Raw genomic sequence first — 14,008 nt, 5'->3', positions numbered from 1 at the left:
AAATACAAACACAGTAAAATAATCTCTCACATGGAAATGAAAGAAAGGATATTTGGGTTAATGGCTATTGTATTAGGGATTATCTGTATACACAAACCTGAAGCCCTCTTTGCTTCCAAACTTGAGTACCAGGGCTGAGGAATCTGTGACCCTCCAGATGTGGTTGGACTCCAACTCCCATCAACCCTGAAAATTTGCCAGGCTGGCTGGCAGCTGGTGGGAGCTGGGAGCTAAACAACAGCTGAAGGGCTGCAGCTACCCCACCTCTGCTGGAAATGCTAATTATTAGGAGTAGATGAGCATGAGGGATCGTAACATGGATTCCAAAGCTGTCCTCCTCCACACAAATCTGTTTCAGAGCTCCTAGAACTGTATCAACAACAACAACAACATTTCTATCTGGCTCTTCCTTCCAAACAAATCCAAAACAACACCAGGGATGGGCAGAATATAAATCTCTGGGTGATCCATAGTAGATCACCAAATATTTTGGATTCCCAATTCTTTTAACAATAGGAGCTTTCCCCTAAATTAGTCCACTATAACAAAGAAATTTGAGGCTGGAGGGGATACCCAGAATGTGTGTGAAGGGCCCATCAGCTCAGCACTGCAAACAAATGTCTAGCGTAAAGTGCACCCAGCTGTGCCCTCTTCCTCAATTCTATATGCATCTCTGTTCCTTGTCTCTCAGCCACTGTTTTGTACTTCGGTCCAGCTAGTGGATCTTGGGGTTCTAGGGGAAAAGCAAAGCAGATGTTCTCAAGCTTGATGCCCATCCACCTTTGTAGGAGACAACTCGCAGCCAGAGAACGAAGGAATGACTGGGGATTTCACAAGCCCAAGTTTCCCAAAGTATTAAAGCTGACCCACAATATCTGGCCAAGAGTGTAGTTAGAGCTCTTCGTCTCTCCCCAGTAAAAGAAGATTGCCTTGTCTTGATGCTAAGGCTTTATATTCCATTGTTTGGGAGATGTATGTGCTGGGGTTACACAGCTTGTGGGGGTGGGCAACAGGAGGACAAATGCACTTTTAGGAGGATAAATAGATCACACAATTGTTGGGATAAGTGGGGATGTTTCCCTTGAGGCTGTGCTTTTGTTGCAGGAATGTCGTTGCAATAACCAACTGCGTTCGATTTTCTTCACAGAAACACAGATTTCTTTTCCTTCACAGTTGGTACATCCATTGCTGTTGTGTGACTACAATATAGTATGTCCCAAGCACCTACTGAGATAAGGGCTGTGACAAGAATAGTGAGAACAAGCAACATAGCTATACCCCATTCTATGCTGTTATGTAACCTTTATGAACAATATTGATTTGTTGCACACAATACAAATGTCTTAATTTGAGGAAGCACTTTTGTTTTAGTGACATTGCATTTTCCCAGCTCTCAAACTGCAATATGTCATTGCTGGAAATACATGATTCCCCCCCCCCCACAGAGCTAACAGTGGCACAGCTACCTGGAGTGCTGGTAGGAGTGGGGTTGCACGTATTTTGACCATATACTGGCTAGTGTCTGTGACGTCACCAAGAAGGTACGATAAAACTCCCACCACTACCCTGGCTTGCCTACAATCCAACACTTCACTTTTGCAAACAGAAGATGTGTTCTGGAGCTCCAGACACCTCAGAAGAGCAAATTAAGGAAAGTGAAGTAGAGTTTCATTGCATTTCTTAACCTTGCAAAATGTGTTGACTTTTGCATGCACTTACTTGGGGTTAGCAGAAGGTCCAAGGTTGATGTTGTCCGTTGGCGATGAAGGCTGAAAAATGACAGAAGTACAGAGCTGACGTTAGCTAAGACCGCCAGGGTCGAGCAACAGTGTGAGAGAAGGTGGAGCTTCCTGGTACAGTAAATGCATACCAGCAAAGCCTACTGCAATGGATGAGGCTTTCCAGTCCCCCTCCCCACAGACACCCTTGGACAGGTGAGGAACTGAGCTTCTTAAAATTCTCCACCTTCATATTTGAACCCATCTAAATACATTTAAGAAAGAAGGTACCTGGACCTTACCTGGCTGTCATCTTGGCTTTTGGAACGGTCCATTAAGGTGGCAACCCTTTCAGCACTGTGAAAAACAAGACAACAGTCAGTTTCAGAGATGTAGAAAGCAGGGCAACTCTAGCCTCTGCCTCAACAGGGAGAGCCCTCAAGTTGAAGATGTTATTCTAACTTAGAGGGATAAATTGTCAGCCATAGGTGGAAAAAACACACCTAAGGGAGCTGTTTATTAAGTGTGTATTCTATCAAGCCCATAACTGAGATTTTATTATTACTGAATACAGATGATGTAGCCCGCCCATCTGACTGGCAAGACAGTGAGCAGGCAGGTAGGGTCTCAGCCAGCATACCAGATGGACACAGAATTAACCCTTCTCCTGTCTCCATGCAAGACAGTAAGAAACAAAACCCTCAGCAGCAAAATAGTCATCTGTCCTCTTTCCTGCTTTTAGCACACAGTAGCTGGTACTGTAGATGCAATGTTTATGCATGCTGTGCTATTTCTGGTGCCATATCCCCATTCTAGGTGCCTTAATTAGGGGCCAAAGTCCACACAATGCCAGTGTCATTTCAAAGTATAAAAGCAGCCCCTGGGAGCTGGCAAAATTGAATCAAGGGGAAGGTCCAACCCTTCTCTATCTGTAGTATTTTGCTGATCAAAGGCTACCTCCAAGTGGCAATTGGAACCCCTTATTAGTGGGTGGGAAACAGACATTCATATTGTACATTCCTTCCCCCCGCCCCCAAATAAGGAATATCAGCCAACAAAACCAGGTGAAACAAACTGTAGCACATGAATATAAACAGCGTGAATATTCATCCCCCTTACTGATATGCTGATAGGAAGAACACTCTTGCTATTAAAGCCCCAGGGGAAATCCTGACCATCAAGCTTCCCCTTCTACCAAGCAGGAAAGTTACAAGACAAAACCTTTTGACATTTAATACTCTCCACCCCTCTCCACAAGAGATTGCGAGGCAGTTCAAACCCCTTCCCTTATTTTGTAAGTCCTACAGTTCCACAGAAGCCCCTTATTTCAAAGCATGCCGTGAACAGACATCACTGCTCAAAAGGATCTCATTTTGAAACATCTCATTTAGCAGCGTTACTTACATCTGCATGAGTAAAAGCCTTCATCAGAAGCAGAGTTGAGCAACAAAGCCATACTGAGCAACAAGTCCCAGTTTGTGCAAGAGATGCTTCCCTCTGCAACACACCCCGTGCCAGCCAGCTCAATTCACTGCTTATTGCTTGTGGGAGATTATGATCAGGCTCAGCTTTAAAGCGCCAGTGACCCCCTAATAGAAAGAGCCTTATAATACTCACTAGGAACACAGTCTGGAACTGGAGGTCTTGATCGTCTGTTCTAACTTCTCTCGCCCGTGCTTTATGAGATCTACAGGAAAGGGAGGAGGAAAAAGTTAGCAAACTGTTCCACTGGCAGCAATCGCAAGAAATACACACAGAGATACATTTGTTCTGAAGTGACCTTGCCCTTCTCATGCATCCACCCACAAAACAAAATAAGCAAACTTTATTGGAGCTAGGGAAGAGACTCGGTTGCTGCAAAAGGAAGCTTCTAACCTTATTCGGACAGGAGTGCAGAAGCAAAATTCGGAAACCAGCGAGTGATGTCCTGTAAACGACAGCCTCCCTTTCCAAGGATACTACCCGGGATTGTCCTGCCTTTCTGTGAGACACAGATCACAAGGCAGAGGAGCTGCCCCTTTCGTACATCATACTTGGCACAAGCTCAGTCCCTCTCATTCAAAGCTTTCCAAGCATTTTACGAACATGCATTGCGCATCACAGCACAAGCACTATCCTCCTTTCTCAAAGGAGAATGCTGAAATGATTTGCCCAGGTCAGTGAGACATTCAGTAGACTTGTATAGATTTTGCTGCAATTGTTGTGGTTGTCTATTAAAGAGTGGTGAACAGAACTGGGCTGGCTTGTTTCATTTTAGTGCATTAACACAACCTATTCACAGAAGCGAGAAAAGTTCCTATGCAAGTTAAATTGACCTTAAGAGTGAAATTGACTGGACCAGAAGTTTCTTCCAGTCCAATCAAGAAGCCTCACCAGATAACCTAAAGGAAGCCCTATAGTTAAGAAAACTCGCCTTTTCTTCTACAATCACAGTTCCTCCCGCCCTGCCATTATAGCTGCAGTTATATTGACAATGCTGGATTAAGGCCAATGTCACAGAAGGAGGAAGAGAGAGAGAAAAACATAAAAGCAGGCTTTTAAAAATCCCTCCCCTCCTAATCCCTCCCCTCCTATGTGCAAATATGCAATGGACAATGAAGAACCTGAATGGTCACCAAACTGGATGACTTTAAAAGTGAATTAGACAGATTTGTGGAGAATAAGGCTACTATTACTGACCACTAGTCATTACTTCCAGTATCAAAGGAGCATGCCTCTGGATTCCAGCTGCTGAGAAAAATGAGTGAATGAGCGCTACTGCCCTTCTTTATTTTATAAAGTCCTCCCATGTGATATTTGCCCGGTCTTCTATTTTGTCTCTCCCAATAAAAGGACACAACAGCACCTCAGAATATTTAACTAGTGAAACCTACTGTGGAATTTGTTTTGCCCACATTTTGTCATAATAAAGACAGCAATAAAATAAGACTGCTGGCCTGATGCCCTGAGAAAGGAGCATGAAAACAAATTTATTCAGAAGACAGTTTTGCTATGGGAAAAACACAAAGAAACCCATTGCACTTTGACTCAAGAGCTTGAAGAATTAAAAAAAGGATTCTTCTACTCCAGCATTCTGCTTGTAGCAATAACCAGCAACATGCCCTGGAACCTCAGGCAAGGCATGATATAGTACCACACTCTATTTGCTCCCAGCATCAGTACACTGCAGCTAACCATGGAGGCCCCATTTGTCATTGACCATATTCAGTGACAGAACTAGCTTGAACTTGAAGTGGGAGAACTTGAAGATATGTCTCCCAACAAATGGAGATAGGGAAATATGACACCTTTAAAAACCTAGTATTGTGTGTGCATCAATTCTCTGATCAATGAAAACTTAAATGGCACTCAATGTATTCATGTTCTCTATCCATATGTACAGGCTGAGCATAAGTGAAGATAGGGGTGCCAACTTGAATAAAATATTGGGAGGGGGCAGGTAAGCCCTGCCATGCACAATCAATCACAAGATATGGTGCACACACACCATTTGAATGGCAAAGTCCATCAACTTGGGGGGAGTGGCTCCCTCAAATATTTTATTGGGGTCCTCAAAGGGACTTCGGCTCCCAGGAGTTGGCTAGGAGTTGGCTCCTATGGGTGAAAAAAGGTCCCTCATCAGATTTCTAGGGGAACTGCCAACACTATCAAATTCCTTACAAAAAAGTGCATACAATTCCCCCTTCTTTTTAATGCAGACTGACATGGAAATGTGAAAATCTGAATTTAAGATTGGAAATGAGAAACTGAGAGAAATAAAAACTGACATATCCATACATCCCTACTTATTTGCAAGGAAGTATTTCAGTAGGAACAGAACATAATCAGACCGGTTACTTTCGTAACTTTAGCTTTTCACTCTTCAGCTTAAAAATTCATGTTTTGGGCATGGAGCCTGGGATTGCCTCAACCACAACACATCTACTCTAGAATTTCCACCAGCAAAACTGAAGTTCTATCTAAATCTCAAGCACAGCTCATACATAAGAAAGCAGCTGATCCATCTTCGTTTATTCAAGGCTAGGCTAACTCTACCATCGAATATGAGTACGTGCTGTAAATAATGAGCCTCCTCCTCTGCAAGGAAGTGCTGGGTCAAGTGCAGAGAGATTGTTTAGAGAATCAGGATGAGATGTTTTGGAGGTGAAGAGGACAGCTTGACCCAAAGCTGCATCAATCTCTTAAGTTTCACTTCAGCTGCAACTTTACAGTGAATCATTTCACATGGAGTCCACTAAAGCCTCCCTTTCCCAGACTGCTCTGGTCCACATCCATCTTTATTAGGATTCCATCCTGACTTGGATAAACTTCACGTTCATCACCAACTGTCCTCCTACAATGTAGCTGTGATCTAGCCTAGGGATAGGCAAATTAGTCAATTTCAGTTTCTCTCAACATCTCATTTCTCTAATCTTAAACTGAGTTATATACATTTCCACAGAAATTTACCACGGTTAAAAGAAAATCACAAGAATGTCAACTTTTTTTTTTTACTGTGAATCTCCCCTAATGAACACATTTTCACTAATATTAATGCATACTTTTCCATCTTGATCACTGAGATCCTCTGATGGGGCACTACTTGCAGTTCCCCATTCTTAATAATGGCGGAAAGAACCTCAGGGGTGTAAGCGATTGGCAGGAATCATTCTTTCATTGTTTTAGACATCTCCAAAAAAATGCTGTCATTCAGACAGGACTCTGCAATGAGAATTTCTTTTCACCAGCCAATATTTACTGATGTTTTTATTGCGCTTATTGCAATTTTGTAAGATGTATCCTCTATCCTGTATCCTCTATCCAGGCAAGCTGGAGGCATTATCAGAGTTCAAGGATACATTCCAGTTAGGGGGGGAAACCACTCAAGGAGGGTGCAGCTCAGGGCCTGTGTGAGAGCTGTGATTTGGGGAGAGTGGGAGTGAGTGAGGAGTGAGAAAGGAGAGTAGCCAAGGATATGTCTCCAGGGCTAGAGTGTACTAGAGGGATGTATTTAGCCCCTGGGCAAAAATCGCCCCACCCCTGTTCCCCACTGACACTCACCATGGTTTGAGAGTCCTACCTGGAGATTCTGGGAACCTGGGATAATTTGCAAGCAACACATGTGCTCTACCCTGAACCACAGAGCCCCGCCTTAGAGATCATGTGGGATCTCTAATTGGAAAATCTTCCTATGCAAATTACAGTAATCTCCACAGGAAAATTTACTGAGTGGTCTAATGTTGCAGGTTCGTTTCACGTGCATTCAGTAAACCAAACTTTGAAATTGCCAAGCTTGCCTAATATAGTGGTACCTTGTGTTACAGACACTTCAGGTTACAGATACGTCAGGTTACAGACTCCGCTAACCCAGAAATAGTACCTCGGGTTAAGAATTTTATTTCAGGGTGAGAACAGAAATCGTGCTCTGGTGGCAGCAGGAGGCCCAATTAGCTAAAGTAGTGCTTCAGGGTAAGAACAGTTTCAGGTTAAGAAAGGACCTCCAGAATGAATTAAGTTCTTAACCCGAGGTAGCACTGTATTGCATTTGCAAATGGCATCCGTTCATTGTTCCTAAGAAGAGGAGTTTGGATTTGATATCACGCTTTATCACTATCCGAAGGAGTCTCAAAGCGGCTAACATTCTCCTTTCCCTTCCTCCCCCACAACAATAAAATTGTTAATAAAATTATGAAACACAAACTTTATAGAATCATATTGGCAGAAAAAATGGTAGATTCCATTTGGGGAAAATGTCTGTGGGAAATTTTCTACCCCCAAATCCCTGAGCCTCCCTATAAGTCAGCTAAAGTGCCCCAACATTTTAGCTTTTCATCATACGGAAAGTGCTCCCACCTCTTGTTGTTGTTTGTCTTTTTCAATTCTACAGCCAAATGCAGCCACCAGATATTTTTCTGCAGACATTACAATACTGGCTGTTTAATTTTCATTCCCCTCCTTACTCATCCCTAGCATGGAATGTATCTTTCCTTTGCTGCCACACACCTTCTTGACATTTCCTTACTAACCAACATGATGACCCCAACAGCAATTTCCCAAGCAGTTACAGTTCAGATCCTATCAGTGTATACCTAAAGTTGGAAACACTGGTCCCAATAAGCATCACTTTGCAGTTCAAACGCCCATGCCATTGTGTTGCCCTTTTCATTGACTGAAAAAAAGGGAAAAAATCCCTCCAAGGATCAAGATACAGCTTAATTTTTGTATATCAACATACACAGATCCCATTTTAACAGCCAGTGTTTTCTCAAACCACACTTAAAAGCAGCCCATTGATTTCAAGCTTATAATAAATCAATTGAAAATAGAATCAATTTGCAATACAATTCCTACCTTACAAGAAAAAGGCAGCCTCAAAGTCTCATTCTGCAAGCTTCCCCGAACACCCACCCCTCTCTTGCCCGATTATCATCCGCCTTACTGCATCATCTAACCTAGATTGTAAACTTCAAACACAGATCTCATCTGCAGCTTACCCAAGAAGCACTAACTTTCACTTCAAGATGACAAGCACTGAGCTATTTTCTACTGCTACTCCAGAGGGAGAGCCGTGCCTAGTCTGTTACAGCACATGCAAAAGGGTCTCGCAAGTGTGAGCATTAATATATTTAAAAGTCAGAGTTAAATATTATGTCCAAAGCTCATGTTCTTGGAAAGGCATTTTTAAATATTAAGGGGTTGCCCACTGGCACCTGGACACACACAACCAATGATATTGCTAGTGCTGTTGCCCAGTTTTCAGTAAGAGGATTCACAGCAGATTTTCTTTTCTTTTCTTTTCTTTTTTTACACCAAGGTCACCTTCATAACTTCTAGGCACATATGTAGCCCAGTTTCACCCTGGACTTTGTGTCAAGTGGCATCCTAGACTTGTGAAAGCCTATTCACATAGACTCACAAGCTTCACATAAACTAATGCTGTACAGGCCTGCAGCTTAAGTGAGTCAGAACTGTCTGGTCCCTAATAATAATAATAATAATAATAATAATAATAATAATAATAATATTTATACCCTACCCATCTGGCTGGGTTTCTGCAGCCACTATGGGCGGCTCCCAACAGAATATTAAAAACATGATAAAACATTAAACATTAAAAACTTCCCTAAACAGGGCTGCCTTCAGGTGTCTTCTAAAAGTCAGATAGTTGTTTATTTCCTTGATGGGAGGGCATTCCACAGGGTGGGCGCCACTACTGAGAAGGCCCTCTGCCTGCTTCCTTACTACTTACCTTTGCATTAGTCAGGAGGAGGAGGAAGCAGCAGCAGGTGTTGGAAAGAATTATTATTAAATTTGTATATCACCCTTCATCCAAAGATGAGTGGTTCACAACAGAAAAATACAAAACGAGAAGACAAACAGACCAAGGCAAGCCAGTACTAGAATTGTCACACTTTTTTCCTAGGCGTGGGCTCCCAAAGCACTTAATAGTTAAAATCTACTGCGGACTTCCGGGTTGGCGCCATCGCCGAATGGCGGACTCCCTCCGAGCTCCGGAGGGAGTCTGCTCGGCAAGGGCTGGGTCCTACCGCGCCGGCGACACGGGGACCCTCAAAAACCACGGGCACGGAGCCCGTGGACATGGGGACTCGGCTGGCACCGCTAGCGCCCTCCCAACTCGTGAAGGAGCCTTTTTAAAGGCTTCGGATCGGGTGCCAGGGAGTGGCGTGGTGCTTTGAGTCCATTGCTTCCCCTGCCGAGCGCAGCCGCATGCCATTCGACGGAGAGCGCTGACTTCTTCCATTGGAAATTCGGACTTTTAACAACAACCCGTGAGTAATTGGGAAACCGGGTACAAAAGGAGAAAAAAAAGAATTTTTTTTCGGATTCGGCACGAGCGGGGGTGATCTAAAAAGGAAGTCAGTCCCCCCCATTGTAAACATTCTAAAACAAGGACTGGGTAACCAAGATCGAAAGAGAAGTTTATTGCTGATAAAAATCATTAATTCCACGATGGGAAATTACAAGAACTGTGCTGGAGGAGAAAAGTGGAGGGTGAGAGGGAAAATGCAACCCCCCCGGGAACCGGGGCGATTCGTAGAGCCTGGCGAAGAGAGACGGAGACTTTGACAGCTGTCAAAGTAGCTGTCAAAGCTGGAGAATATAAAGAGGACTTTGTTACAAGGATTTTGCTGGCTAATTCTGCTACAATTTGACATAATATGGATATAAATTGTCGGAAAATAAGGAACAACAATTTGACTTTTGGATTAGAGGATACAAAGTTACTACAATCCCCCTAGAGGGGTTTCGGGACATTACAAGTGGTTGTACGTGGAAAATCACTCTGGGATTCGCACAGGACTTATCTTCTGGGAAAGCTGCAAAACTGAAATAGTATTTTGTCTACAGAGGTGTTTACATTAAAAGGAGACAATAGAATTTTCTATTGAAGAAAGGAAGGGACTGGACGTAAGTTTTTGTTCCTGAACAACAAACCTCTGTAGAGATACCAGATCTCGGAATAAGAACGTTTTAGCAGCTGAACAAGACAAGAAACCTGAGAAAGTAAGGAACAAAAAGAACAAAGGACTAACTACGACACGGAAAGAACAATGGGAGGAGCAGCAAAGACCAAGGAAATTAAAGGCCTCTATTAGACTGGATTTTTGAAGTTAAACATCATTAAAATAAATAAATTAAAAGAAAACCGGCAAGGTGGAATGGGAAAAAATCTGGCCATGGACTTGAGACCTCCAGGCTGACAACATATAGACTGATGGACATGGGGAATTCAAACCGGGGAAGGGAGGGGGGAGTTTTGGAATCCAAAGGCTATGTAACCATCTTTTTGAACCTTCTTATATTTTTTATTTTCTATTTCTTTATATAACTTTTGTATATCATGGTATTTTGATTTGACATGTTTAAAAAAGGGAATTCATGGAAGGAAATTGGGGTGGATCTTGGGGGAAAATCTTTTTTCTTTTTCTGTTAACGATGAGGGATGTTGGTAAGATTGTATAATTTAAATTGGTTAATGGGTTAAACATATTAAGTTTTAAACTGGGAGTGAGAGCTTGTGGAACCAAATTAATGAAAAGGGAATATAATCGGGAGGGGGAGGAGGGAGTCCTAGAAAGAAGGTAACGAAAGTAAGGCTTTAAATACATTCTATCTTTTCTTTTCTTTTCTTTTTTGTTATATTTCTATATTATTGGAAACTCTAATAAATATGTTTTTTTTAAAAAAAATAGTTAAAATCTACTGCAACACAATGTAATGTGTTTGTGGGTGCCAGACACCCTAAATTCCTGGGTCCAGTAGTTGGTTAGAATTAAATCAAGCCGAAATTTAAAATAGAAGCCAAGACAGTTGGTGATGGGACATTAGGAAGACAAAGGTAATGAGCTGTTAGGAGAGCCAGATGGCAAGCAGGTGAGACCTTGGCTCAGATGTAGTGTTGAAGACAAAGCAGAGTTGGGTAGAGAGTTTTAGAGTTCGCTGTGATATGACCTGGAGGGAAAAGGTTACACTCTGGTAAAGGCAGCAAGCTGAAAAAAGGGTCAGAGCACAATGGCCGATGTTTTGAATCCATGGCTGCAGCTATGGGAAAAGAAAGACCTTCTTGGATTGTTGTTGCTGTGAACATCTCCATCGTAGGCTCAGGTTGTATATAAGTGTAAATAAACTATATATCATATATCACTGTGCCACATTTCCAAAAGAAAACACAGACCCTAGGTAAGAAAAAGGGTTTGGATTTGATATCCCGCTTTATCACTACCCTAAGGAGTCTCAAAGCGGCTAACATTCTCCTTTCCCTTCCTCCCCTACAACAAACACTCTGTAAGGTGAGTGGAGCTGAGAGACTTCAGAGAAGTGTGACTAGCCCAAGGTCACCCAGCAGCTGCATGTGGAGGAGCGGGGACGCGAACCCGGTTCACCAAATTACGAGTCCACTGCTCTTAACCACGACACCATGCTGATAAGCACCTGAAACCCCAGGGTCTTGTTTCTCCTATAGCCACAGTCCTAGATTCAACAGAAGTTAACCATTGTGCTTTGATCCTCTCTGCAGCTTGCTATCGTTACCAGCCTGCAACCTCTTCTACCTCTAGGCCACATCATGGCCAGCTCTTAACTCTGCAACCACACCAACCTGCTCAACACCTGATGTCATATAGAATATGAGATCTGGGGCAGGTACAGTCAGCTGTAAAGAAACAATTGGAAGCTTAACGTATGCCCTAGATTGGTTTTTGAGGAGCAGGGTTTTCTGACAGAGCTGACAGTGAGCACCTTTGAAGTTGTCCCTTTGCAGATATGGTTCAAATTTAAACCACACCGGCAAATGCACAAAGTGGGGCTAAAGACAGTTCTACACCCCTGCAGAAAATCATGAACCGTCTGTTTCTACACTCCAACATTTGACTCACTATTCGCCTTATCTTGAGCAAACTGGGACATCAAGCAGTGACATATTTCCTATCACAGTTTCAGTGCCATGCCTTGTTCCACTTGTCGGTGTTCCTTTGCCACTTGAAGTATTTCACAAGCACTCCCAGAAAGGTAGCAGCCTACTTATCCTCACCACAGAATTAAGCCAGCAGTGTGATCAGTAATATCTCCCACATCTCAATGCTTTCCTACATCACAGTCCTGTGGACCCTCCTGTCTGAATTATGGAAATAAATGGAATTAAATCTGTGCAGATGGCAACATTGCCAAATTGTAAATTAAATGTAAGAGTAAGGAAGAGAGAAATAAGCACACACCTGTCAACCCGTCACAGCTTCTGTCAGGTGAGTGAACATCCTGGTTGAGTAAAGAAAACAAGCAAGTTGCTAGCTGTTTTCGAGTAACCTACAAGCCATTCTCTGTCATGCTACCCAAAGCAGCTTTTCTAAAGCCACCAGTTGAGATTCCTGCATTGCAAGGGACTGGACTGGATGACCCTCAGGTGCTTTCCCAACACTACAATTCTATGAAATAATAAACAAGGGGATTATTTCACTTCACTTTGATGTGTTTTATCCTCTGGAAGTTTTTCTTTCAAGCTTTTCTCCTTAGCCACAAGGGTGTGAGATATGTTGAATATTCGCTTTGATGAAGTAAAATCAATGCAAATATTAATTTCCATTTTGCCTCACTGGAATTCTGCCTGGGCCTCAGCATGCTCAGGGAAACTTGCAGCCTGTGTTGTTCTGCACAGCTCAAGGTCATGGCCTGGGGTGGGGTGAGTGGCAGAACCTGATTAACAACTGCTTGCTGTAGCCCCGGGTGTAGAACTCGGCACTCACATCCTCTCTAGTCCCACCACACTGTTCAGCACAGTTGTGTCCATGTTCTGCACAGCATGGGATATAAATCCAATACATGCTCCTTGAAACTACTGGGAGAGGGCAGAAAAGGATTTTCTCATTGCCAGATTTGCATGCAAGCTAAGTAAGCTACGGCTTATTCAGATTATGAAGGGCCTCTAAATAATAATGGAAGGCGGCTAAATTTCAAGATTTCCACAAAAGAAAGTTTTCTGTTATGTACAAAATACACACAGTGCTTGTTGCATTTCCTCTTCCATTTAGTAAGCCCTAAACTGGGTGGATGCGGGTGGCGCTGTGGGTAAAACCTCAGCGCCTAGGACTTGCCGATTGCATGGTCGGCGGTTCGAATCCCCGTGGCGGGGTGCGCTCCCGTCGTTCGGTCCCAGCGCCTGCCAACCTAGCAGTTCGAAAGCACCCCGGGTGCAAGTAGATAAATAGGGACCGCTTACCAGCGGGAAGGTAAACGGCGTTCCGTGTGCTGCGCTGGCTCGCCAGGTCCCAAATATCTGAAAGGCTGCCTATGAACTCACACACATTGCAATAATGACAAAGCTCAGCTGTGTCAGAAGTGGTCGAGTAGGAACTGATCTGTGGCTTCTTCTGATAACAGACAAAATTAGTAAGGTATTTGGGGAAATGGGCACTCCTATACAATGCAAGAAATTCATTGGAGGGGGGGGGAAACAAGGCTCCACCACTAAGTAGCAGGAAGATGGGACACCTCAAACTAGGTGAATTATACAATATTTTTGTGTAACAAACTGAGAAAGTTACAGAGTGAGGGACGCTGTGCAAATTGCTCCCTCTCTTTGCGTGAATATGAGGAAAATTGCTGGTGTGGATCAACCTTATGTGCCTCCTTTCATATATTTTAAGAGCTGCTTGCCACTTAAAGAGGTATTGCACATTCTAGCACCAGTCACCCCCTCCCACTCAAGTCAAGAAGGTCCAGCCCCAAGGGCCTTCTGGCGGTTCCCTCCCTGCGAGATGTGAGCTTAGGGAACTAGGCAGAGGGTCTTCTTGGTA

General features: G+C 43.3%; 2 protein-coding genes across 16 annotated transcripts in view; one reads left to right on the top strand and one right to left on the bottom strand.

The window, feature by feature from the left end:
• LOC309534148 (uncharacterized protein) overlaps positions 1–14,008 on the top strand; it is a 344,509-nt gene that overhangs the window by 92,538 nt on the left and 237,963 nt on the right. The window lies entirely within an intron of this gene.
• The window catches only part of SGK2 (serum/glucocorticoid regulated kinase 2), a 34,633-nt gene that overhangs the window by 12,936 nt on the left and 7,689 nt on the right, over positions 1–14,008 (bottom strand). For 6 of the 9 annotated variants that reach the window (XM_082226260.1, XM_082226262.1, XM_082226259.1 and 3 more), the window contains 3 exons: positions 3,336–3,405; positions 2,021–2,075; positions 1,720–1,769 (listed from right to left, as the gene is read on the bottom strand). In XM_082226260.1, coding sequence (XP_082082386.1) covers positions 1,720–1,769; positions 2,021–2,075; positions 3,336–3,405 — 175 coding nt within the window. Of the gene's footprint in view, positions 1–1,719; positions 1,770–2,020; positions 2,076–3,122; positions 3,273–3,335; positions 3,406–3,593; positions 5,280–12,433; positions 12,474–14,008 lie in introns of those variants that run through there. The other 3 variants (XM_082226264.1, XM_082226265.1, XM_082226263.1) reach the window with 3 other exon arrangements.

Source organism: Podarcis vaucheri (assembly GCF_965113315.1).
Source record: "Podarcis vaucheri genome assembly, chromosome: 6".
NCBI classification, from domain to species: domain Eukaryota; kingdom Metazoa; phylum Chordata; class Lepidosauria; order Squamata; family Lacertidae; genus Podarcis; species Podarcis vaucheri.
The sequence above is the reverse complement of the archived record's forward strand: the minus strand, read 5'-3'. Positions and strand labels throughout refer to the sequence as shown.